This window comes from Mustela nigripes, chromosome 5, assembly GCF_022355385.1.
Source record: "Mustela nigripes isolate SB6536 chromosome 5, MUSNIG.SB6536, whole genome shotgun sequence".
Lineage (NCBI taxonomy): Eukaryota > Metazoa > Chordata > Mammalia > Carnivora > Mustelidae > Mustela > Mustela nigripes.
Window position 1 is genome coordinate 83,968,373 of NC_081561.1, and position 24,007 is coordinate 83,992,379.

Sequence of the window (24,007 nt, forward strand, 5' to 3'; positions counted from 1 at the left end):
CTGCCGGGGCACATGGGACACCCACAAACCCAGTCAGCAGAAGTCTCAACTTATAAGATTAAAGGAAAAATAAATTAAGTGTGTACAGAGAATGAAAAAAAAATCCCCAATGGTACAAGTCTATAAACGGAAGTAAAACTAAAACTCCCCTAAAATCCCCCAATCATCAATCCTTATAAATTCAGCACTTATCTTCTCCCTTTATTTCTTCAAGAGTCCCTAATTAAATGAACACAAAAAGTCTTCGATGATTTTTATCTCGTAAAATACAGTCCCCAAACTACGCTAAGCCTGGATACCGACCTCCGTCTCACAAACCGCTTAACTTTCAAAACCCTGCCAGCACACGTGGGGTTTCCTTAGTTCAGCTTGGAACTCCGCGGATTTTGCAGGTGTGCGATCCAGGGCGCCGGCTGTAGGGGTGGTGCGGGGGCAGAGGTGTGCGGTGGGCGCCGCCCGGGCCGGGCAGGGTGGGTGGGGCCGGGCGTGTGCCGGGTGAGAGTCAAGTGCTAGTGACCAAACGGCGGCGGCGCGTGGGCTGTGTTGGCTCCAGGATCTCGCAGAGGAGTGAAAGCTCCTCCCGGATGCCGCATAAGGAGCGGTGAGAACTGCAGCCCCACTTGCATTTAAGTGTCCTTTGTCACTAACAAGTTCAATTGGAGAGATTAAAAAAACAAAAAACAGCCCAGTGAAAACACAGGCTCCCGTCCCTTACTACTCCTCCCCACCCTCCACTTCATCTCCAGAGAGCTCAATCTTATACCCTGCCTAAAATCCAATCCCCAATGCAGTACTTCCCCCCGCCCCTCCGGCCCTTGCCGCCCCCAGGACAGTGAGTCAGAGCCCGGCGAGCTCGGGGCGCTGGTGCCTGGGGCACGCCGAGCCGGGCGACGGTGGCGCGGCCGCCGAGGAGGGGACGCGGCAGCAGCGGGACGTGGCGCGAGCCCGCGCGGCCGCTGCTCGGGAGCGGGGTTTGCGCAAGAAAAGGCGCCGCGCGGCCCCCGGCCGCCCCTCCCCGGCCCCGGGCTCCCCGCCCGCGCGCTGTTCGGGGCTCACGGCGCGCCAGGCGCAGCGCGGCGGCGCGAGAGGCGAAGGGGAACGGCGGCCGGGCCGGCGGGCGGCAGCCAAGGCGACCGCGGAGGCGGCGGGCAGGGCGCGTGCGCACTGCAGGGGCGCCAGATTTGGCGGGAGGGGGAGTGTCCAAAGCTCTTTGTTTGATGGCATCTCTGTTTACAGAGTTTACATTTTAATATCAACCTGTTTCCTCCTCCTCCTTCTCCTCCTCCTCCGCGACCTCCTCCTCCTCCTCCTCCTCTTTCTCCCGAGAAACTTCGCCCAGGCGGTGCGGAACGCCGCTGCGCAGCGGGGGAGGGACGCAGGCAGGCGGCGGGCAGCGGGAGGCGGTAGCCCCGTGCGGTTTCCGCGGCTCCCAGCTGAGCCCCGCGCCCGCCGCGCCATGGCCCGGAGACCCCGACACAGGTAACGGGGAGCCCGGACGGGCGGCCGCGGGCGGGGGCGCGCGGGGCACCAGGCGCTCGGGGAGCAGGTGGGCATGCATTCCCGGATCTTCTGCGGGGCTGTCAGATCCTGCGAGGACCTAGAGCCCCTGCCTCTGCAGCAGAAGCCGTGAGTGGAACTGATGAATGGAAGAGCCTATGCGGGAAATATAGCAGGACGTCAGGAAGCATGCCCTGGGGTTCATTTTGCAAGTTGCACGGGGAGACGTTTCTCCCTAGGGGGTTAAAAAAGCAGCACCTTCCAGCCGGGGGCTGGGAGGTGACCACCAGCCCCGAGGAGCCCACTAGGTCCCCAGCTTGATGCCGCGGGCGTCGGCGAAGGAGTCGCAGCGTAATTGGTGGATGCTCTGCGATATGTTTGGACTTGGAAGCGCAGAGCATATGGCAGATATAGGGAAAATGCCGGATTGTTTAGTAGCTGCAGGTAGTTCCCTTAAATTTCATTCATTCCTTACGGAGGCGAAGAAGAGCAGCAGCTGACAGGCGGCTGCCAGGAAGATTTTAGGGAGAAAAAGGATCTCTACATTGGCAAATTGGTTTAAGCCCAGGTTTTGAAAGCTCTCATCATAGTACTCCGGGAGGCTTTTATTTCTTATGCAAGCACTTAACACGCACTCAACACGCGTCCGCGCCGCACATGTCCCCGCACTTGGGGAGGCTCGCCGGGATGATGGGCGAAATCCCCTCACGTTGTGGCTGCGCGGAGGGGAAGAGGGAAGAGGACGAGGGAAAGATTCCTCCGAACTGTCAGTGGTTGGCGCGCCCGCTTTCCCCTGGTCTCTGCACTTCCCGGACTGGAAGCGCCGGAGTTCCCTGCGAGCCGCGGGGTGCCGGGACAAGCCCGGCGGCCGTCGCGGTTGCCACTCAACGGAAAAGGACAGAGGCGGGCAGCACCCAAGGCCGCTGCCGCGCAACCAGGACGCAATCCCCGCGGCGCTGGGGCAAGAGGTCCCGGCGCGGCGCGGCGCGGCGCGGCGCGCACACGTGGACGCGGCTGAGTTGCCGCTCTTCCCCACGCCCTGCTCCAGCCGCCTTAGGTGGTCGGTGCAGAGGAAGGGTTGACCGGCCGACCCTCGCTCAGAGGTTCTTGGTATAAGCCCGTGGAGGCAAAGCAAAGCCAACCTCTTTTCCTTCTGGTTGTTTGCTTTTCATGTACTTATTTGGTTTTGAACCGGCTGTCGCTTGTCCCCGCGCCGCGTTGGGAAGTTGCAAGGAGCGTGGGTGTGGGCTTGGGCCGTGCAGCAGCACCCTCGGGCCCGGCCTGGCCAGGCGGGGAGCAGCGCCTAGGCCGGCCTCGGCGCCCAAGAAAAAAGGAGGCGACCTGGGGGGGGCCCTGGGCAACCAACGCCTGCCCTGGGCCCGGCCACGCGGCACGCGGGTGCTGCCCCTGAAGTGGTTTCACCTTCGCCTTTGGGACTTAACGAGCAGAGCAGCCGAGGGCACCTTTTTTTTTTTTTTTTTTTTTTTCCTGAGAGCAGAAACTGGGAGGAGGAGGAGAAGGAAGCTGGGAAGGGGTTCTGGGAGGAGGCGCGGTGCAGGCTCTGCGCCCCGAGATCTCTGCGGGCCGGGTGGGGCGGGGCTGCTCAGTTTCCTTGCAGCTCCCAGGTAGCGGAGGAGGGTGGCGGCCGGGAGGGGCGGGAGCCTTGAACCTGCCTCAGGGGGAAGAGAAACCCCGCTGCGGGCTCAAAGCCGTTTCTTGCTGGGCGAGCGTCACAGGGATTATTAACCAGGTCAGCGAAATGAGTCTGAACCCCTTTTCTAGAATCACAGTAGTGGCTACAAGGCACTTCCTCCCGCTCCCCTCCCTCTTCCCAACCCCCAACACCTCTTTTCTTTTTCGTTTCTTTGCACGGTTTGTTTCCTTGACAGAATGTAATATTCATAGTTGTACTCTTGTAACCACACCAGGTCTAGCAGGTGGGGAGTCGAGTGCATCAAGCTTGAAATCAACCTTTGAAAGTCCTCTAACTGTTGAGTCTGTTTGTCAGAACAGATGAAGGAAAAGTTATTTCAGGTCCTTGGTAGAAATTAGTCGTGCTATTTAGGCTACCGGGACAACTTGGAGCCAGGGCATCGCCTGCAAAGCTCAAAAGTTGGGCCAGGTGCCAAACCTGTTGATGGCCCCGGGAGGAGACTGGGAGCAGCCTTGGGCTCGCCCTGCTCCCCTTCTGGTCTCTTCAGAACCTGCAGAAGTCCCACGCCACGTTTTCCCCCCAAGACTCTGGTTTTGCACATCTCTGCTTCCGTGCTGAAATTTGAAAAAGCCCTGAAGACGTGAGACCATCATTTATTAGCGCTGGAAAGTACCTTACTAATAAAATCCAAGCCCTTAGGTATAGGCGAGGAACTAAGGTCCTGAGAGAGAGGAAGTGATTTGTCCAAGTCGTGCAGGGAAGTGGAGGCAAAATTAGGACTTGCACCTTTGCCTCCAGAACTTGTAGATCTGTCTGATGCCTATCCTTTCTCACCTGACGTTGACTGCCCCCTATGGGCGGCCGCATTTGTTGCTTGTTCCTGTGAGGTGAGCTGTTTCCAGGAGGAAAGTGCCCAATTACTAGTTTGGAAAATGTAGTTTCTCACTTCTGAAAATCTCCAGATCCAGCCAAACTTAAAACGTTAAAGTAAATTGAATCTGTGGCTCCTTTTTCAAATTATTCTGCTCTTTTTGGTATTCCTGATATTTTTGTAAGGAGGCTTTCCAAGAAGCTCCATGTGAACCTTTCCAAAGATGCTGACCGACAGAAATATACATATATATACACACATAGATATGTATATATATACACATACATACATATACGTATGTGTATATGTATATATATATTTACAGGAATCGATTCTATTTATTAATCAAGTTGTTTAGAACCTCTCCTTGACAGTGGGGAACAGGATGAGATTCTTGTTTAAAGAATAGACGCTAAATGAAAAACTCATTGTAGCTTATAAGTACAGCTTAGTGATCTCTTTTGTGGTGGCGTTTGAAGTTTGGATCACATGCTACTTGTCACTATGCAACCTGGACCTTCATTTTATGCCCAAAATAATAGTTTTAAATTATAAGAACCTCAAATTCAGGATTTTGGGGAAATACTTCTGCTTGACTTGTAAGGGGTGAGTAATATATACTTGTTAAGTTAGTTTGGGAAGACAAAACCTGATATAAATACACATTTTCTTTTTGAAAATCATGATTGGCACTATGATGTTGCTTTGTGTCATGATTTTTTAACTGTACTCAGTTTGCTGGATTTCTCAATATTACAATGAAAAATTTTAGTGAAGTTTCTAAGATAGCATAATTTCAGATAGTTAAGGTGCATTTATATTAATATGATAGAATTTAAGATAGCATATCTTATACACGGCTGTAACATTACTGTCATCTACTTAATATATGATTAATAAACACTTAGTGTAGAGTTACTTCAAAAGTCATCAGAATTCAGAATTTGGTCTACTAGGTAAAAGAAAAGGCTCTCCTCAAAATATTAATGCACCACCTGGGGGAATCCCTCAGTTTTGAATTAGGTGCATCTTAAGAGTTGTCAAATACCATTCAGTCAGGGGGAAAAAAAAAAAAAACAAAAACAAAAACAAAAAAGTAAGTAAGAGTGTGACTACCAAGTGGCCTAATTATTCATTTAGTTACTTAGGAAACTGAGTATTGTCATCGCAGCCACAAGTTGGACCAACTGGCCTGCAGTTTTGAGCTATTGGATCTTAATGTTGTGCATAAAGCAGTCTGATCACTCGATGGCCTTATCCTTCCTTGGGTTTTTAAAATCCTCTCCTTTTACATTTTCTTAATCTTTTCAATCTGTAAGGGATAACTATGATTGTATTGTCAGGTGTATCGCTTCTTGAATTCTTTCTCTGTCAATAAAACACCAACCGCGTTGGAGTAACATAATTGAGTTGCTTGTCTTGGAGAAATTTTATTCCAATGCTGTGATGTAAGCCAAAGGTTTCAAGCATGTGCTTATGTAAAGGACACAGGCTCTCCCATTTCTTTTATTGTCCTTAACATTAAGTTTTCAACTTAAACCTTCATTGGTTGGAAGGTTGTGAAATGTGTAACTTGTCGCTGGCCTAGGAGTCTCAGCAGGTTCAAACATGCAGAGCAATAAGCACGTGCCAGGTCCTTGGCCGTATCTGTGGATACCACTACCAGCAGAACCAGTGCACAATGCTAGAGCAACAGAATGCAGAAAACAATCTTGTCGTGCAGGTTTTCCAAATTTTATCTCCGTAACCTTTGAAAAGACCAAGTCTTCGTGTAAATTTTGTAACCCAGTAGTTTAAGTCTTCCGGTTTCAGTCCACGTCTGCCCATTTTTTATTCCTGCAGCATATACAGTAGTGACGAGGACGATGAAGACATTGAGATGTGTGATCATGACTATGATGGGCTGCTGCCTAAGTCTGGAAAGCGCCACTTGGGGAAAACTAGGTGGACCAGGGAAGAGGTAACTAATTGTGTTATCAAAACATGGAAGTGTATCAATTTATGAAAAAAAAAATGTTTCGGCTAAACGACAGGTGCTCAAACTCATTAGCAGGCTCTTTGAAGTCTTAGCCTAGCCTGCCTGTGCAGCATGCTATCCTCTCACCCCTTCCCCACGGGTACACTCTACCATCCACTTCCAGACTCTTCATAGTTCTTTGAATGTCCCCTCCTTCTCACTTTAGATTTAGTCTGTGGTTTTCTCTGTGCCTATTCTGTTCTTGTCCTTCTGCTGCGCTGCTTCTTACTACTTCTTTATCACTTGTGAAGACATTGCCTTTTCTTTGAGGCCATCCCTGCCTTCCCCAGGCAGGTGGGCTGTATCCTCCAAGCACTGGATACACATTCTTACTTATTAGTGCTGGAACATGCGTGCCTCCCCCAGTAGACTGACAACAGATCTGCTGAGAGCAGGGCTAAGTGTCTCTTCCTTCTTGTGTTCCCTGAGCCCAGAATCACTTGATGCAAAGGAAGATATTAACAAGCGTTCTCTGTACAAGTGAATGAATTGCTATTTCCCGAAACAAAACAAAAGTTTGAAACAAAATACTCACAGAACTCATCTTGTCATAATGGATTGATTAAACAGTTGTGATATATAATATTTCACAGAGCCATATACATGAATGTCTATTCAGCTTTCAGTGATGGATGGATATATGTCTTCTTCCCACCTTCCTTTTTCTGCTAGCTTAGCAAAAGCTTGATCTTTCTACTTAAGGAACTAATACTTAAGGGGCAAAAATTATTCATGTATGGGGAAAATTGTTTTCTTTAAAGTTTTCCAAAACAATTGCAACTGATTTTAGAGGATTTTATGTTAGAATAAATGATATTGATTCTTCTTCAGTTTCATTCCACCCTACTTCACTTAAACCAGAACCCCTGTTGATAGGCAAGTGGGATTGGCAGTGAGGTCCATAGGAAATGCTTAGTTTATCTATGGAGTGATCTTAGAAGATCCTGGGAGGTACAGAAGTTTTGTTGTTAACACTGGTTTCCTAATTCCTGTGTCTGTGTCCTACAAGGACCCACGCTGTGTGTGAAAGTTATCTTTGCAGGAATGTGGCGTTTTTTTTTTTCACTTGAAGGGATGTGTTTAGAAAGACACTTGAGACCTGAAAGATTTCTTCCTGAGGTTTAGTATCTTCTGTGTTCTGATAAGTTTGGCCTCGTTTAAATTGTGACTATGCTGATGCAAAAATAAAATTATTTTCTTGTATTATCCGTGACTTCAAATTTATTCTAAAAAGTGATCTTCCATTTTTTGCATGAAAGAGGTTGAACTAGCTAAATGTTAAAATAAAACTTGAATTATTTCTTACTCAAGATGCTGTTTACTGTCATAATTAAATGTCTGTTGACTCTAACATTGGAGTTCATTTTTTTTTCCCCATCAAGCGAACTTTGAATAGTTTTCATATACTAAACATTCAGCGAGCCAGGCATTACGCTAAATGTCTTGCATCGCTATTTCATGTAATCTCCCAAAACCCACATTGACATCAGCATTCCCACTGCATAGAAGATGACATTAAGGCCCAGAAAAATAAAATGATATACCCAAGCTCGTCTAACTATTCAATAGCTGAGTCGGGTTTCAAACTCTGGTGTGTCAGACTCTAAATAAATCTGTGCTCTAAACCAGTATATTACATTAATATCTGTTGTATTTGGATATTTTTGAGGGTTTTTTTCTGGATTGGATTATTGGTTTGGTTCCCTTTTACTCTTAATTGAATAAAGTTATCCTGTAAATGACTGATATCCTAGATTAACTTTAAATGTCTTAGGATGAAAAGCTAAAGAAGCTGGTGGAGCAGAATGGAACAGATGACTGGAAAGTTATTGCCAATTATCTCCCGGTAAGTCTGTAATTTTTTTCTTTCTGTAAAAGGAAATCTTCTCCCAACATTTATGTCCTGGAAAAAGACATTAAGATATTACACATTTGCTCATATATAAGAAGTAGGAGGAGGACGGACTCATCCATAACTTATAGTTTATAGTTTCTATTGTAATGCATATAACTGGGGTTTCTAGAGAGATTGTAAAAAAAATTTCACAACATTTTTTTTAAAACTTTGCCTCTTGTTTTATCTTTTTATTGATTAGAATAATATAAATTGGCATTCTGACGGTAGGATGACAAAATTCCTGATATTTTCTAGTTAGCTTCTTTAAATTTCCTATTTATTTAGATAGCCATATTTTTGGTACCCTGGCTGAAAATTTTGGTTTATCCTTTTTGACTTATCCCACTTCCCACCTCCTACTTCCAGGCAGTGACTGTGGAATCTGGAATTCCTTTGTCAGTCAGCCCCTTCTTTCCAACCTCCTTGCTGTTCCACAGGTTTGGCCCCCTTCCCTCTTCTCTGGACAATTACAGGGGCTTCCTAACTGGCTTCCCTACCTGTAGCCTTCCACTCTGCCATCCATCGCAAACATTGTTAGCTCATGGAGCTTCCTCGAATGCAGCTGTCCCTGAACTTTTCAAAATCCACAGCAGTGACATAGAATCTTACAAATTAAGGGGCCCATGACCTTCCACATGGTGCCGACATACAGCTCGGGTTCTGTTTCCTACTTCCTCTATGTGAGCAGGTTTCACTGAATTCATTTCTGCTTTCCCTCCTTTGGGCTTTTGTCTCTGGTGATGTCTCCAACTAGAATGTTCCAGCTATCCTTCCAAGTCCCTATCAAAAGCTTTTCCAGACTCTTCCTTAGGAAACATAATTTCTCCTCTTAAGGAGAAGCTTCTCTTCTCAGTCCAATATCCTTTTGCTTTGGTTTCTTCTTACCTGTGAATCAAATTCTGCCTTCTATTAGTTGATAATATATTTGTCTTTTTTTCTTATAAGATCACCCTCTCTTATAATATAGAGCCTCTATTTATCTTTGTGCTGTAATATTAAGACTCAAGGCCCTAAATTGAAGCACATCTCTTAGTTTGAATGGGAGGCAAACTTTAGTTATTTGGAATGGGTTTCCATGAAAGCCTGACTGTCACGTGAAATCACTAACAAGTCTTAGTCTTAGTCCACAGAGGTACTTCTACGGGCTGAGGATAAGGTAAGTTAAACTGACATCTGTACAAAATGATGTTTTGTACTGTTTCACAAAGGAGGCAGAGCTTCTAATTTTAGATACAATTTGGATATATTCTTTGTATGTTCACTAGCTATAAGTAATGAGCGATCGGTAGGCTTTCCAAACATGCCCTAAAATGTTCCTGAATGTGCGTTTTTGTCTGTGTATGACTCACACCATGAGAAAGCCTTCATGTGCTTATCACATCATACCTATATGACAGTGCATACTTTATTTGTCTAGAATCGAACAGATGTGCAGTGCCAGCACCGATGGCAGAAAGTTCTAAATCCTGAACTCATCAAGGGTCCCTGGACCAAAGAAGAAGATCAGAGAGTAAGTTCTTCCCTCATTGGTGTGTGAATCACAATTCTGACTATTCCCCAGACATCTTTATTGAATGTTTCCCAACTTGAGGAAACAGGTAAAACGTCAGGAAGCTGAGGATTCTATTCCCATATTTTCAGTGAATGAAAGCAGATTCTTAGACATTTTCTAAAGGTCTTGTAACACTGAAGAATGATTACACTGAGTCAATACATAACATTAAAACATAGGTTATTTTTGTGTGTTTATCTGAAGGTGATAGAGCTTGTACAGAAATACGGTCCGAAACGTTGGTCTGTTATTGCCAAGCACTTAAAGGGGAGAATTGGAAAACAATGTAGGGAGAGGTGGCATAACCACTTGAATCCAGAAGTTAAGAAAACCTCCTGGACAGAAGAGGAAGACAGAATTATTTACCAGGCACACAAGAGACTGGGGAACAGATGGGCAGAAATCGCAAAGCTACTGCCTGGACGGTAATAATATGTCAAAAAATATATTGATTGGGAAGAATGAGGGAGTGGGTATTGAACATTTTGTTTTAAATGTATGGTGAGTGAATTACATTCCAATGACCATGTTTCATGAGATATGCCAGATCCATAGGCTTTTAAATTGGAGAGCTCTTAGCATTTCTTTGGTCAAGTACTTCCAGAATCCACCCAGCAATGCATTCTGGGCCAAGTCACTGAACCTTCCTCAGCTTCGATCGCCCCACTGGCAAAATGAGGAATAGCCTCCTCCACCGGGCCAATGTTCATATCAAATAAAATGGATGTCGAAGCACTCTGTAGACTATAAAACCTCTAAACACATAGAAGGAAACTGAGAATCGACATCTTGTCTCTGGTCTGAGTTCGTGCAGCTGGTGAAGTGACCAGAAGGAGCTCAGCTGTCATTTTCCTGTTATTAGTGTTTGTTTCATTATACCACGTGGCTTCATTTTTCTTCCTTTGAAGAAGCAGAGCATTTCTAGAATTATCATACTGCTTCCAGGTTTTTAAATAATGCCAGTGTTATGCTTTCTTTAAATGGACAAGGCACAAAAATGACCTCATTATGAGGGATATCTATAGAAGCTCATTTTTGTCCCACTTACCCCACTGGAACACTTTATAAACACATTTTCTTTAAGTTGGAAGATACCTTTCATTATAAATCTTATGTAAATAATGTAAGATAGAAAAAATTTAATAGATTTTTATCCTTGAGCTTCAGGATTGGAGAAAGGGTCCTTTCAAAGAAGGCCATGGCTCTGATGGTTTAGGTAGTGTTCTTGTGTGACCTTCCAGAGCTGTTCCTCCCTCTTGGAGGGTTCAGGATCAGCTTAGAAAATCCAAGAGGCTGAAGAAAGTAGGGCTTTTGTCCCATTTGGCCTGAGAGGATATGCTGTTGATTCTTGTAAAAATTTAAGGGGCAATTGAACTTCCTCTTTCTTTAGCATACATTTCCCCACCCCCTTCAAGAGAGTAAAAGGGAGGCTTAAAACGGTTTTGGTTTTTGTTTTTGTCTTTTTTGAATTGAGAAACTGTTTTCCTGAGAATTGAAAGACGTTTTAGTAAAAATGCTTTGCAGTTGGAAAGTACACTGGGACTTAGCATCTTTCCCTTCTGGATCCCATTTTCCATTCTCACCTCTGGTTAGAGAACAGTTTGAGGTGGACTACAAAAGGTGGGCGTTTCTTTCTTTTTTCTTTTTTCCTTTTTTTTACTCAAAATTTCGGCCTAGTGCTCTCTGAGATAAAAAGCAGACAGTGATGGTGACATCGTTATCATTCACCAAACTTTATATTGTGTGCCCGTTGTGGTGGGTAGGCCCTGCTAAGCCACACTCAAAGGAGAAATTTTCTAGAACAGCTGTATCTCTAAGTTGTGTGTTATAGCCTCGTACCATGAACAGTCAGAATAAACACGAAGGGTGGTTGTACTTAAAATATTCTTTTATCAAGGAAACAAAGTGGTTCAAGAGTTTAAAGATTTCTAGAAGTCCACGTATGTTCAATATGGGATAATGAGAAAAATCTGTGGATTTTCAATTAGGTAATAGGGGAAGCATGACTTTTCAGAGGTCTAGAAGACTGAAACAGTTAAAACAGCAACAACCCCAAAGACCAGAAGAAAAGGTCTCTGAAACAGTTTTCTGTCAATTAACTCTAACCTGAATTGAAATTTTTGTTTGTAAAATCCTTATGTGATCTATTTCTGTGCAGAACTGATAATGCTATCAAGAACCACTGGAATTCTACCATGCGTCGGAAGGTCGAGCAGGAAGGTTATCTGCAGGAGTCTTCTAAAGCCAGCCCACCAACCGTGGCCCCCAGTTTCCAGAAGAACAGCCATCTGATGGGTTTCGTTCATCCTCCACCGTCAGCTCATCTCCCACCGGCTGGCCAGCCCTCGGTGAACAATGACTATTCCTATTACCACATTTCTGAAGCACAAAATGTAAGCCATTTCTGAGACGTTAGTTTCCTGACAGGGATGATCAGTGATTTTAGCTCTAGGTAGAAGGAATACCTCACACTTTTATACTTTTCAGAGAACTTCCACAAACAGACCCCCTTCAATCCCCACCTACAGCCTTTGAGGTAGATGTGGGGAGATGTTATTATCTGGGGGCACATCCCCTGAAGCCAGGGGGTTCAGTGATCCACAAAGAGTCACCCAGCTCACAGGGCAAGACTGGAGGAGTCCAGGTTGTTGGATTTTAACTTAAATGTTTCAGATCAAATTAGCTTTTGCATGTAAATTTACTTAACAAGCTCTTGCTGAAGCAGAAGGGAGAAATGAAAATGTATTTCCCTCTTCCAAAATGAAAAGTGCATGTCATATTAAAGAGGAGATCGTTTGACTCTAAAATTCAACAAGTTGGATTCTTTAAGTTTGATTCTGGTAGTGATCTAGCAGAAATGTCTTAATTTATTCCTTCCCAGCATGTTTACCTTCTTACTCTGAGTCAGGAGCAGGTTTGTGACACCATTATCTGATTTCTCCTTTCATTCTCCTTTGGATCAGTGTGATTCCTTCCTAATTGTCAGGTATTTCTATTCAGGGAAGGAAATTTCCATAATGGTTGGGAAAAGAAAAATAAGGAGAAAGAAGATAATAAGATCAATAAATTAATCTTACAACTAACAGTAACAGATGGTGAAACTTAGCCAAGAATATGGAGCTCATATGCAAATTATATTCAAAATATATTCCTAAAGAGTTTTCACTCTTCTCTATTCCATACATTTGACTACAGACTTACCAGAAAAGTCTCAGATGAATGAACTATCATAGGCAGTTCTGTGCTCTTTACTAAAACTTATAATTATTCCAAGAAAAATATTTCTATTATAAACAGCTAGAGCCATCAGTTTTTTTCCCAGTATGACTTCTTTCATACATTCATGAATGATTTTTAGGTTATGTTTTCATTGTGCTTAATTGTGCTTTACTCTAATTAAGGAATACTCACCAAGATCAATGAGAACTTTAAATCTATGTTCCTTCAACTACTTACTTAGCCATTTTTAAAGGCTTGACTAAATTTTCAAATTAGAGGGTTGGGTTTTTTTTTTTTTCTTTTTTTTCTCTGTGCCTGAATTTTATCAGTAGAGTTTTGTTTTGTTTTGTTTTGTTTTCCTCAGTCCTAGAGCAAAACCTCAGGAAGCCAAGTCCCCTAATGCCTATGTGATCATGAATGACTCGGCCTTTGTTTGTCTGCCTTTTTGATCTAGGTCTCCAGTCATGTCCCGTATCCTGTAGCGTTACATGTAAATATAGTCAACGTCCCTCAGCCAGCAGCTGCAGCCATTCAGGTAAGATCATTTGAAGACCTTTTCCTCAAGAAACTCATGGGCTGTTCAAAGCAAACTTTTTAAAGACGTGCTTTATTTCTTTCATCTAAACACTTACTTTCACTTGACCAACTGAAGTGAAAGAGAGAGAGAAAAAAAGAGGGCAGGCCAGCAAGCTACCAATCTTCACTTCTAGAGGAAACCTGCTCAGGAATTCTCTGGTTCTCTGACGTTGTCAGCTGAACCAGCACATCAGTGAGTGCCCACTCGAGACTCAGATCTCACATCACTCCCTTACATCTGGAAGAACCTTCCCAAAGCTTTGTAAAGTGGCTGGATTCAGCTGGCATTGGTCTCACACTGAGGCTCACAGAGCCCAATGGTCCCTCACGACTGTGGGCCACAACCACTGAATCTACAGCTTCCAGTCAGGCCCTTGAATTTTATTCTCTCTTAACTTTTAATTTCAGAGACACTATAATGATGAAGACCCTGAGAAAGAAAAGCGAATAAAGGAATTAGAATTGCTCCTCATGTCAACTGAGAATGAGCTCAAAGGACAGCAGGCGCTACCGGTAAGAACAGAACCATGTGCTTCAATGGGGGACAGACAGCATCGTCACCCCCATGCCCTCTGACTCTTTTCCCTTCTCTTCTAACTACTACATTAACCATGACTATAGATCCATTGATAGTGTTTGAAGAGAAGTTGTTTGTGCTAAAATGCAGTTGGAATCCCAATGTATGTTGACCAAATTGAAGGTGGCCTTTTTGTGTGGCAGAGTCCACTTGTGGGGGGCACCATCGATTCTCTTGTTTTCTCAGGACTGTTATCCATTCAAAGACTAACTAACAGATATAAATGAATGAAAATCTGCCATTTTTTACAAAGCTCTGTCTCTGGTATCTATTCATTTGACATTTTTCTTTTTCTATCATTTTTCTTAACCTAGATTTTCTTACTTTATCATTTCACATATGATCTGATGCCTGTTCATATATACATGGGAAGAAGGTATGGATAAGTGCTCCTTAAATAACAGGACTGCTCTCTTTTTTGCACGCATGAGAGCCGTGTGGACCACTACTGATTTTTTTGGTGGGTGGGCTGCGAACTGAGAATGTGACATGTACTTTGTAACCTATGTAGTTAAACAACAAAGAGAATAAAAGAGATGTGATACCCAGTAGGAATTCATGGGGGTGGATTCCTTTGTGGTTAAATAGTAAGACGATTATGTGCATATGTTAGTTCAGCCACTTTTTAACTTTAGTTCTGTGCATATGTTAGTTCAACCACTTTTTAACTTTAGTTCACGTTTTGCAATGTCTCTTGTTGCGTGGTCATGCTGAAAGGCAACTTCTGTTAGTGTGCTCTTCTGCTTTCCTAACCACGTTGATCTGGCAGCCCTTCAGGGCCTCAGTGCAACTGGTAACATTCAGAAGGGATAGAAGCAACAAGAGTATATGCAGATATAAGGAACTCTAACTCTTGAGTCTCCCGGCCTTTCTGTAGGTTAACAGGACAATTCTTAGTTTGCATCAACTATATGTGCCCTTTTGGAAGTTATGTTAAAGTAGATCTTGAAGGTGGCCTGTGTGAGACTTGTACTTTGTGACATAGTCCCTCTGTTTACAGTTTTAGCAAAATGGTGACAGTGAGGGTGCTCATGGAGGTGACAGACCTTAACGCTATTAAAAAGCAGGGTCTTGCATCGATAAAAGGAAACATCTTGACAACTGTTTCATAGGCGCAAGTTTTGGGTGATGCAACTACTTTTATCTTTCCTCCAACAGCATCTGATACCTTGTGCAACTTCATTGCTAAGTTCCTTCTCCCTTTCTTCTCCCCGCTCTTTCTTTGCCACCCCCCAACCCCGCCTTAGACCCAGAACCACACATGCAGCTATCCCGGGTGGCACAGCACCACCATCGCTGACCACACCAGACCTCATGGGGACAGTGCACCTGTTTCCTGTTTGGAAGAACACCACTCCACTCCATCTCTGCCTGTGGACCCTGGCTCCCTACCTGAAGAAAGTGCCTCCCCCGCAAGGTGCATGATCGTTCACCAAGGGACCATCCTGGATAACGTCAAGAACCTCTTAGAATTTGCAGAAACACTTCAATTTATAGATTCTGTAAGTAGAACTGGTAAGACAAGTTTATGTTTTTGCAGATGGATTAGGAAACCCATTTCTCAGGTGATAGCCATTTTCTGTTGCAAAGATCATGTTAGCATATATTAATGTAAAAGTATGATTTCAGCCTTTGCATCTATGGTTTTTCAGAGATCTGAATTCATAGACTACCCAGATAAAAGGTAGCTTTTCACGCATTTCCTTCAAAACGCATATTTCTTTTACAATAGTAAAGTTAATTACCTATAAGTAGGTCCTGGCTTATGAAATGAGGTTTGAGTTATTTGTAACTTATTTTACTTTGTTACTTCTTTGTGTTTCTCCAGAACTGTGCTTTGCTTTTGGATAGCACATTAAGAATTGTGTTTACTCAGAACTTAAAAGCAGTCTTTCTATGTATCTGAAGCAGGAAGGAGTTCACTGGTGGTACATGGCTGTCACCACAAAACATTGATTATTGATTCCCAGTCCCAGCTGGTTCACTAAGACAAACTATCTTTAGTGAAATACATGTGAGTGCAGCACCCAAAACGTAGACACTCAGTTCATTTCCTTTGTCACTAAAAAGCATATTTATGGCATATCCATCAAATAGGATGCCCCTTGCCAAAATGTGCCATCTAGAACAGGCTTCCTTTTTGCTTTGGATTGCGTGAAGTGAGAGAGTTTGGGGGGTTCCCTATGGCATGTCTGCTGGGACTAGCCTGCAGGCAGCATGGGAGACCCGCCATGCAGCGTCCCAGAACAATCATGAATCCTGAAGCCATTTCTCAAGAGGACCAGGTGTTTTGTCCACCGTCAGCATCTCTTCCTCAGTGCTGTTTCAGGTGGTGGCACGCAGCAGGCACACACTGTCTCAAAGTTCTGCACCTCCCACATTGTTTCAGGATTCTTCATCACGGTGTGATCTCAGCAGTTTTGAATTCTGTGAAGAACCAGAGTTTTCACCTAGCCAACAGCATGCAGGCAAAGCCCTACAGCTTCAGCAAAGAGAGGGCAGAGTGACTAGCCCTGCAGGAGAGCCTAGCACGAGGGCGCACAGACTCAAGTTGAACGAGGGTTCCCTTGACCCGCTCAAGCCCTCACCTCCTTCGAGGCACAGCACACTTCCACTGGTCATCCTACGAAAAAAGCGGGGCCAGGCTAGCCCCTTGGCCACTGGAGACTCTAGCTCCTTCGTATTTGCTGACGTCAGCAGCTCAACTCCCCAGCGTTCCCCTGTCAAAAGCCTACCCTTCTCCCCTTCACAGGTAGAGCACGGTTTCTGCACGGCTTTTACTAATTTTCAACAGCCACTCGAGCCTTAATAATCTGGACACTAATCCTTTGGAACAAATGACTAATTACTATTGCCCTCACTGATTCTGTTCCATCATTGACTCTGGCTGTTGCCACGTCATACTGCCTCCCATAGCTGGAGCCGTCTGTAGGCTGACTGCTGATTGTGTCATAATGCTCTCTTTCTTGCGGGTAATTTGAAACACTGTTAGTTGCATGGGATGTGCTTTTATTTCCTCCAACGTTAGAGTTTAACATTTCTATCCCTTCCTTTTCTCCCATCCCTTCCCCCTCCTTAAAAACTTTAGCAGATTTTCTGCCTGTTTGTTCACTTATTATTTTGTGATTCACTGACCCAGGGAGGAGGGAACCAAACTGGGTTTGGAGAGCATTTGGGTTGCAACCAGAAGCTTGAGAGGTTCTGATCCATACTTCAGTGGGGAAAGTTTTGGGAAAGCGTAAGGAACAAATACTTAAGGAAAACAACTTAGGTTTTAATTTTAATTTCCTCAACATTGGCTTCTTTAGGTTATGCCATACTATTTTATCAACATGGTTTTTGCCATGAATATTCTCATTGCATAGAGTTTTTTCAAGGCATGGAAATTATAATTCTTATCAGAGACTTGTAGTCCTTAATTGCTAAACTGATTGAAGTTATTAGATAATTTGGCACTTTAACACATTTTCCCAAGTACGTCTATTGAGTTTATTTTAAGGAGAGCTTTAAATGTGAGCAAATGAAGCACCCGCCCCCCCAAATTATCTTGTTATTTGTTTGCATCTTCCAAATTGTGTTCTGGAGAATATTAGTTCTGCAAGGCTTTAGTAGATGTTCCAGAAAAAATCTAAATATATAAGAATATAAGCTTGGGAAACACTATGTCACAGTTAAAATTGGTTTCTTTACTACAGGACCTCTCAGAGTTTTTAAAGACACTGATGCACTTTGTGAATATCCAGGAGGAGATTATGATATGTTTGTTTCCCAAACTTATTTTACCTTAGAACTTTTTGAGGAACACCTATGATTGCCCCAGAACAATGACATTCTGAGAAACATATCTTATTATTCAAGAACTTTCCATATAATGCAAACCTTCCATCATGATAATTCGTAGGTCATTAAAGAGAAAAAAAAACAGCATGAAAGAAAAACAATAATTACTTTCCAAAAAATCACTTTAAGGCTATAATCTTAAAGTATGTAGCTCATTCTCTTTAATGACAAATAGTATTTATTAAGAATATTTTCATAGGATTTTGTGAATTTTTCAGAATGACCCTAGATTTTATTGCTTGGAAATTGCACTCCAAATTGCACTCCAACTGAAATAAAACAATACCCTGTCCAACATTATGTGCCTATTAATATCGTTATTATTTTACAGAATGGGTCAGTAACACATACTCACTTGTTATCAGTGTGATATTTAAGTCGGGCTGAATAAAGAATCAGTGCTTATGTAATTTTTTTTCTTTCTTTCCATATTTAGTTCTTAAACACTTCTGGTAACCATGAAAACTTAGACTTGGAAATGCCTTCTTTAACTTCCACACCTCTCAGTGGTCACAAATTGACTGTTACAACACCATTTCATAGAGACCAGACTGTGAAAACTCAAAAGGAAAATACTATGTAAGTGCTTGGTTCAAGAATAAAATTATTTACTTTCATTTAATTAATGGAATTTAGCCTCCAAATATCTGACCCATTTTTATGTATCTAATCATGGATATTCCCACATTGACTATATCTGTCCTAGGCACATTACAACTACCTAGGGGTGGCAAGTCAGTAGGTAAACTCGATTACATTTTGTAACTCACTTCAGAATGTCCTATTCAGGGATGCCTGGGTGGCTCAGTGGGTTAAAGCCTCTTCCTTTGGCTCAGGTCATGATCCCAGGGTCTTGGGATCCGCCCCACATCGGGCTCTCTGCTCGGCAGGGAGCCTGCTTCCTCCTCTCTCTCTCTCTCTCTGCCTGCCTCTCTGCCTACTTGTGCTCTCTCTCCCTCTGTCAAATAAATAAATAAAATCTTAAAAAAAAAAAAAAAGTCCTATTCAGAAGGACTATGTAGGACCACATGTAGAAGTGAGATCATACTCATATAACTTTTCCATTCAGTTGTTCCATTTGCTCAGTAAGGCTTTTGCTTCTTCACTAAGGATAAGATTTTCATCCTCCTTTCCTCTCTGATTATAAAACTCAGAATAACAATGGTATGGTTCTTTGAGTAGTGCATATGCTTTAAGCTTATATTTCCTTTTTGAAATTTATCTAGAGATAGGACTTCTAAAATCCCCAGTAATATCATATGATCAGAAGCTAAGGAGTGGTTAAGCAATGTTTATATTTTAAAAAACCCTTCCCCAATTCAAAGAAATGGCGGAGAACATCAAGATGAATTATAAGAAACCTTTAAAAAATGATATCTTACAATTTCCCCTTACAATAAGTACATTTTAAAAGGTTAACGCATGTTTTCTGTTGTGGGCCTGTTTTAATGAATAGATCAAATTGATTTGTAAATGACAACAGATCTTTATAAAGCTTTTAGTCATTATAAAAACCTAGGATCACTGTGTCTCCAGAATGATGAAAGAAAGATGAAAAAAAATAGTTGAATCCTCTTAAGAGTATCCTAATTTGAACTATTTGGTAATATGTGATATATATATATGTATATTATCTTTTTCTTAACAACACATATATGGTTAATTCACATACCCAATTGTATATCAATAACAGAGTTTATTCAGTACAAAAATATTGCATTTAATAGATAGAGTGATGGGAAGGACAAATGTTCTTCTATAACTGAACCAACACTTGTTTTCTTTTTAAAGTTTTAGAACTCCAGCTATCAAAAGGTCAATCCTAGAAAGCTCTCCAAGAACTCCTACACCATTCAAACATGCCCTGGCAGCTCAAGAAATTAAATATGGTCCTCTGAAGATGCTAGTAAGTCTGGGCCAAGTTCCCAAGGTTAGCCAGTTGATTAGCACAGACAGAAATTGTCCTCTGACGCACACGTGCCCACTCTTCCTTTCAGCCTCAAACACCATCTCACCTAGTAGAAGACCTACAGGATGTGATCAAGCAGGAATCGGACGAACCTGGCATTGTTGCTGAGTTTCAAGAAAATGGACCCCCTTTGCTGAAAAAGATAAAACAAGAGGTAAGCACAAGATCCTTTGGAGGGAGTAAGATGGGAATCCTGCTGCCTCTGTTCCTTGTGGCAGCCTTATATATCTGGCATCAGGACTGGGGATCAACAGCACTTTTTGTACAAGATTTTTCTACAAGATGCAGCTAAGAGGTACTGTCAGACTGTAGTAGGCATGGGACCTCTCATCTGGGAGGCCAAGCCACCTCTATCTACTTCGTGTTTGAACAGAAAATGTGTTAGGGAGGATTTAAAAAAGAGAGGAAAACATTTTACTGGACTTTGTCGGTTTGTTTTTTAAGTAGGCTTCATGCCTAGCATGGAGCCCAATGCAGGGCTTGAACTCACGACCCTGAGATCAAGGGATGGATGCTCAGTCAACTGAGCCATGCAGGCACTTCTTTTCTGTACATTTTTATCACTGATACTCAAACACATAGATAATTAATACACGTGAATTTTAATTTCCAGATGTCATGGAGAGTTGAAATTTAAATTAAAATAATAGTATCTAATAGTGTCTAGTATAAAAGAAAAAGACACTAACTTGCAAGGATCAAAGTTTTAGTTTTGGGGGAGCTGGGTGGCTAAGATCATTAAGCATCTGCCTTCAGCTCAGGTCATAGCCTCCAGGTCCCGGGATCAAGCCCTGAGTTAGGCTCCCAGCTTAGCAGGGAGTCTGCATCTCCCTCTCCTTCTGCCTCTCCCCATGCATGTACTCTCTCTCTCTCTCTCTCAAATTAATAAATAAAATCTTTTTAAAAAAGAAAAAGTTTTATCTTGGGTGGCAAGAAGTATTTCCAATAGGTGGATATAGTGCCTCTGGAATTTTTTTTTCATATAAGGATAAATGTTTGAGAGACTGACCAGAGATTGACTCATTGGGATAAGATTGACAAAGTTGTAAGAGATTTAAAGTGTACAACAAGATGATATGATATACACATACATTGTGGAAGGATTCTCCCTCACTGAGTTAATGGGCACATCCAACACTTCACATGTTGACCTTTTGTTAAATTTTTTTTGTGAGAACGTTGAAGTTCTGCTCTCATAGCCCATTTCAATTATACAGTATAGTTTGATTACAGTCAACATGATATACATTAAATCCTCAGATATTATTCATTTTATAGAAATTTACTCTCAAGGGTCAGTGTTCTGTGGGAAGTGTTCTAGAAACAACGAAGCACTTCCTGTTTGCTTTTAGGTGGAATCCCCAACAGATAAAGCAGGAAACTTCTTCTGCTCCAACCACTGGGAAGGGGAGAGCCTGAACACCCAGCTGTTCACACAGACATCGCCTGTGACAGATGTGCCAGTAAGTACTTGCCCATTTAGGAGATGTTGGTGCCCCACAGAATTCTCTGCATGGTGCATGAGGCTCCTGTGGTTTTAGCACTATTTAATGCATCCTATTTCTAAATGTTCTCTCCTGTATGACTATTTTCTCATGATTATTAATGCTGAATATAGAAATTTTTGTATATGTATTGGAAATAGATTCTTTTCCATGCAGATTTTTTCATTACTTGTATTCTTATGATTTGAGAAATCCCTGCCACTTAAAAAATCTCCTGCGCCAAAATACATATTTCCATGAAAGCAGAACGTTAATTTTACATTTTCTTTTCAAGTGTTTGTCTTCTAAGGGTAGTATTTCCTCCTTGTTGCATTGCCTCCTGTTTGGTTTTAGGTAGCATCTAGCATGAGGTCAGTCCGTGTCTATAGCAAACACCCTTTATTATTCTTACTACTGCATGACTTTGCTTGCCACCATTTTTTAAAATAAACTTTGTTTTTTAGAGTGGTTTTGGGTTCACAGCAAAACTATGAAGCTGCCAAGATTTTCCACACCCCCCCTCCCCGTGCCTGCATAGCCCTCCCCATTGCCGACACCCCCCACTAGAGTGGTCCCTTTGTTACTATTGATGAACCAACATCATTGGTCCTTCCTCCCCCAAAGTCTATATTAGGGCTTATATTAGGGTTCACCTTTGGTGCTATACATTCGATAGGTTTGGACAAATTTATGACATGTATCCACCATTAGAATAGGATAGATACACAGTAGTTTCACTGTCCTAAAAATTCTCTGCGGTCTACCTATTTGTCCCTTCACCACCAACCTCTGGCGCTGCCAACCCCTGGCAACTGCTGATCTTTTGACTGTCTCTATAGTTTTGCTTTTTCCAGGACTTCATATCATTAAAATCATACATGGTGTAGCCTTTTCAGACAGGCTTCTTTCCCTTAGTGATATGTACTGTGTTTCCTCCATTTCCTGTCATGGCTTAATGGCTCCTTTCTTCTTAGCACTCAGTTACCACCATCATTAAAGTTTGGAGTTTGCAAACGGTTGTCCTTTATGGAGAATCAGAGCTAATAACAATTGTTCATCTTTATTCAGTATGTACTAAGGGGTAAGTGCCATTCTAAGAACTTCAGATGTATCACCTCATTGAAGCCTCACAATAGCCTTGCAAAATTGGTAACATCATCTTTGCCATTATTCCAACTGGGAAACAGGCACAAGGAGGCTTACTTACTTGCTTAAGGTTTTATAGCCAATAAGTGGTGGTTCAGGATTAGAACTCAGAAAGTCTTGCTCTAAATTCCATGCTTTTAACCATTATACTGCACTGCCATTAATTTGTAGCTCTAAAATATTTTGGTACCAATATACAAAATAAAGAGTTCTCTAGCGCTAAGTAAATCTTTCATTTCTATTTTTAGAAAATATTTATTTCTTTATTTTAGAAGAGCAAGAGCAGGAGGAGGGGCAGAGGGAGAGGCAGAGAGAATCCTAAGCAGACTCCCCACTGATTTCAGAGCCCAAATCAGGGCTTGATCTCACAACCCTGAGATCATGACTTGAGCTGAAATCAAGAGTCAGCTGCTTAACCAACTGAGCCACCCAGGTGCCCCAGTCTTTCACTTTTTTTTTTTTTAATTTGAGAGAGAGAGCGTGAGAGTGGAGAGGTCAGAGGGAGAGCAGACTCCCCACGGAGCAGGGAACCTGATGTGGGACTTGGTCCTGAGACTCCAGGATCGTGATCTGAGCTGAAGGGAGTTGCTTAACAAACTGAGCCACACAACCGCCCCAGTCTTTCGTTTTTAAAAGCATGGATTTACCAATTCCTTTAGCAGATTTTTTATTTTTTTGAGTGCCCACCTCCTGCCTAGAACTGTGTCAGACCCCAAAGCTTTTTGTTTTAGAAGTGTTTGCCACAGTGGGATTAGGATTGGGGCATAGCTAAGGTCTTCTCTAAGCTCAGCAAGAAGAGAATTTCTGGCAGGTTCCCACACTTGTTCCTGCTCATGTGTATCACTTCATATAATCTCCTCTCTACAGTGTCAAAATTGTGTCAGCTCTCATGTTTTCCAGGGTCATTTAAATTCCAAATTGTTCTTTCCCTTTAGAATATTCTCACAAGTTCCGTTTTAATGACGCCAGTATCAGAAGATGAAGACCATGTTCTCAAAGCATTTACAGTACCTAAAAACAGGTCCCTGGCGAGTCCCTTGCAGGTAATTACTGTTCCAACATTGGTGCCTTAAAAGCCATTCACCAAAACACTCATCTGGAGGGTTTTGGGGGGGGGTTTATTTTAAGACGTTAGTTATAGAGGAGTGATGCCTTTTAACTCTTGATGTCTAAAATCTAACAATTCCTTATTGCCACTCACATGAGACACAGCACAAGCTTTTATTAGAGCAGGTTTTCAAAGTGTGATGAAGTGAAACATTTCTTACTGTGACTGAGGGCAAGATCAGTGCTTACACGTGTCAATATCTTCCTCTTCTGCTCTTAAACATGTCATAAAAAGTTTATGGATACAGTTTTTTTTTGTTTCCCAATTTTTACCTTTTATGCTTAATTAGTAAGCCATCAAAACTCAGGCACTATTTGGGTTTAAAATTAAGTTTGATATTAACTAGTTGGAAAATGATTACCATCTATTTGACTACCAGAATAAGAAAGTCAGCTGCCAGTGTTGTGTGGCTAAGCCGTAGTTGATGGTCTGCTCCTGGGTTTTAATATCAAAAGAGATTTCCCTTATAACCCTGAAGTAGGTGTATGTTGATGAAATACAGCAAATGCCAAATTAATCCTGAGCCAAATGTAAAAAAGAATGCAAATTTACTCCCCTAAAGTATTTAAAGCAGTTCCCAACATGAAGTAGCCCAGCATC

The 24,007-nt window shown here is 42.5% G+C and overlaps 1 protein-coding gene across 2 annotated transcripts in view; it reads left to right on the plus strand.

The window, feature by feature from the left end:
- The first annotated feature begins 1,128 nt into the window (after positions 1-1,128).
- The window catches only part of MYB (MYB proto-oncogene, transcription factor), a 33,663-nt gene continuing 10,784 nt past the window's right edge, over positions 1,129-24,007 (plus strand). The window contains exons 1-15 of one of the 2 annotated variants that reach the window (XM_059399170.1): positions 1,129-1,479; positions 5,865-5,982; positions 7,814-7,885; positions 9,354-9,446; positions 9,693-9,913; positions 11,647-11,881; positions 13,162-13,242; positions 13,692-13,796; positions 15,108-15,362; positions 16,250-16,612; positions 18,137-18,279; positions 19,492-19,606; positions 19,698-19,823; positions 21,022-21,132; positions 23,235-23,342. In XM_059399170.1, the coding sequence (XP_059255153.1) occupies positions 1,457-1,479; positions 5,865-5,982; positions 7,814-7,885; positions 9,354-9,446; positions 9,693-9,913; positions 11,647-11,881; positions 13,162-13,242; positions 13,692-13,796; positions 15,108-15,362; positions 16,250-16,612; positions 18,137-18,279; positions 19,492-19,606; positions 19,698-19,823; positions 21,022-21,132; positions 23,235-23,342 (2,169 nt within the window). In that variant the 5' untranslated portion in view covers positions 1,129-1,456. The remainder of the gene's footprint in view (positions 1,480-5,864; positions 5,983-7,813; positions 7,886-9,353; positions 9,447-9,692; positions 9,914-11,646; positions 11,882-13,161; positions 13,243-13,691; positions 13,797-15,107; positions 15,363-16,249; positions 16,613-18,136; positions 18,280-19,491; positions 19,607-19,697; positions 19,824-21,021; positions 21,133-23,234; positions 23,343-24,007) is intronic. The other variant, XM_059399171.1, reaches the window with a different exon arrangement.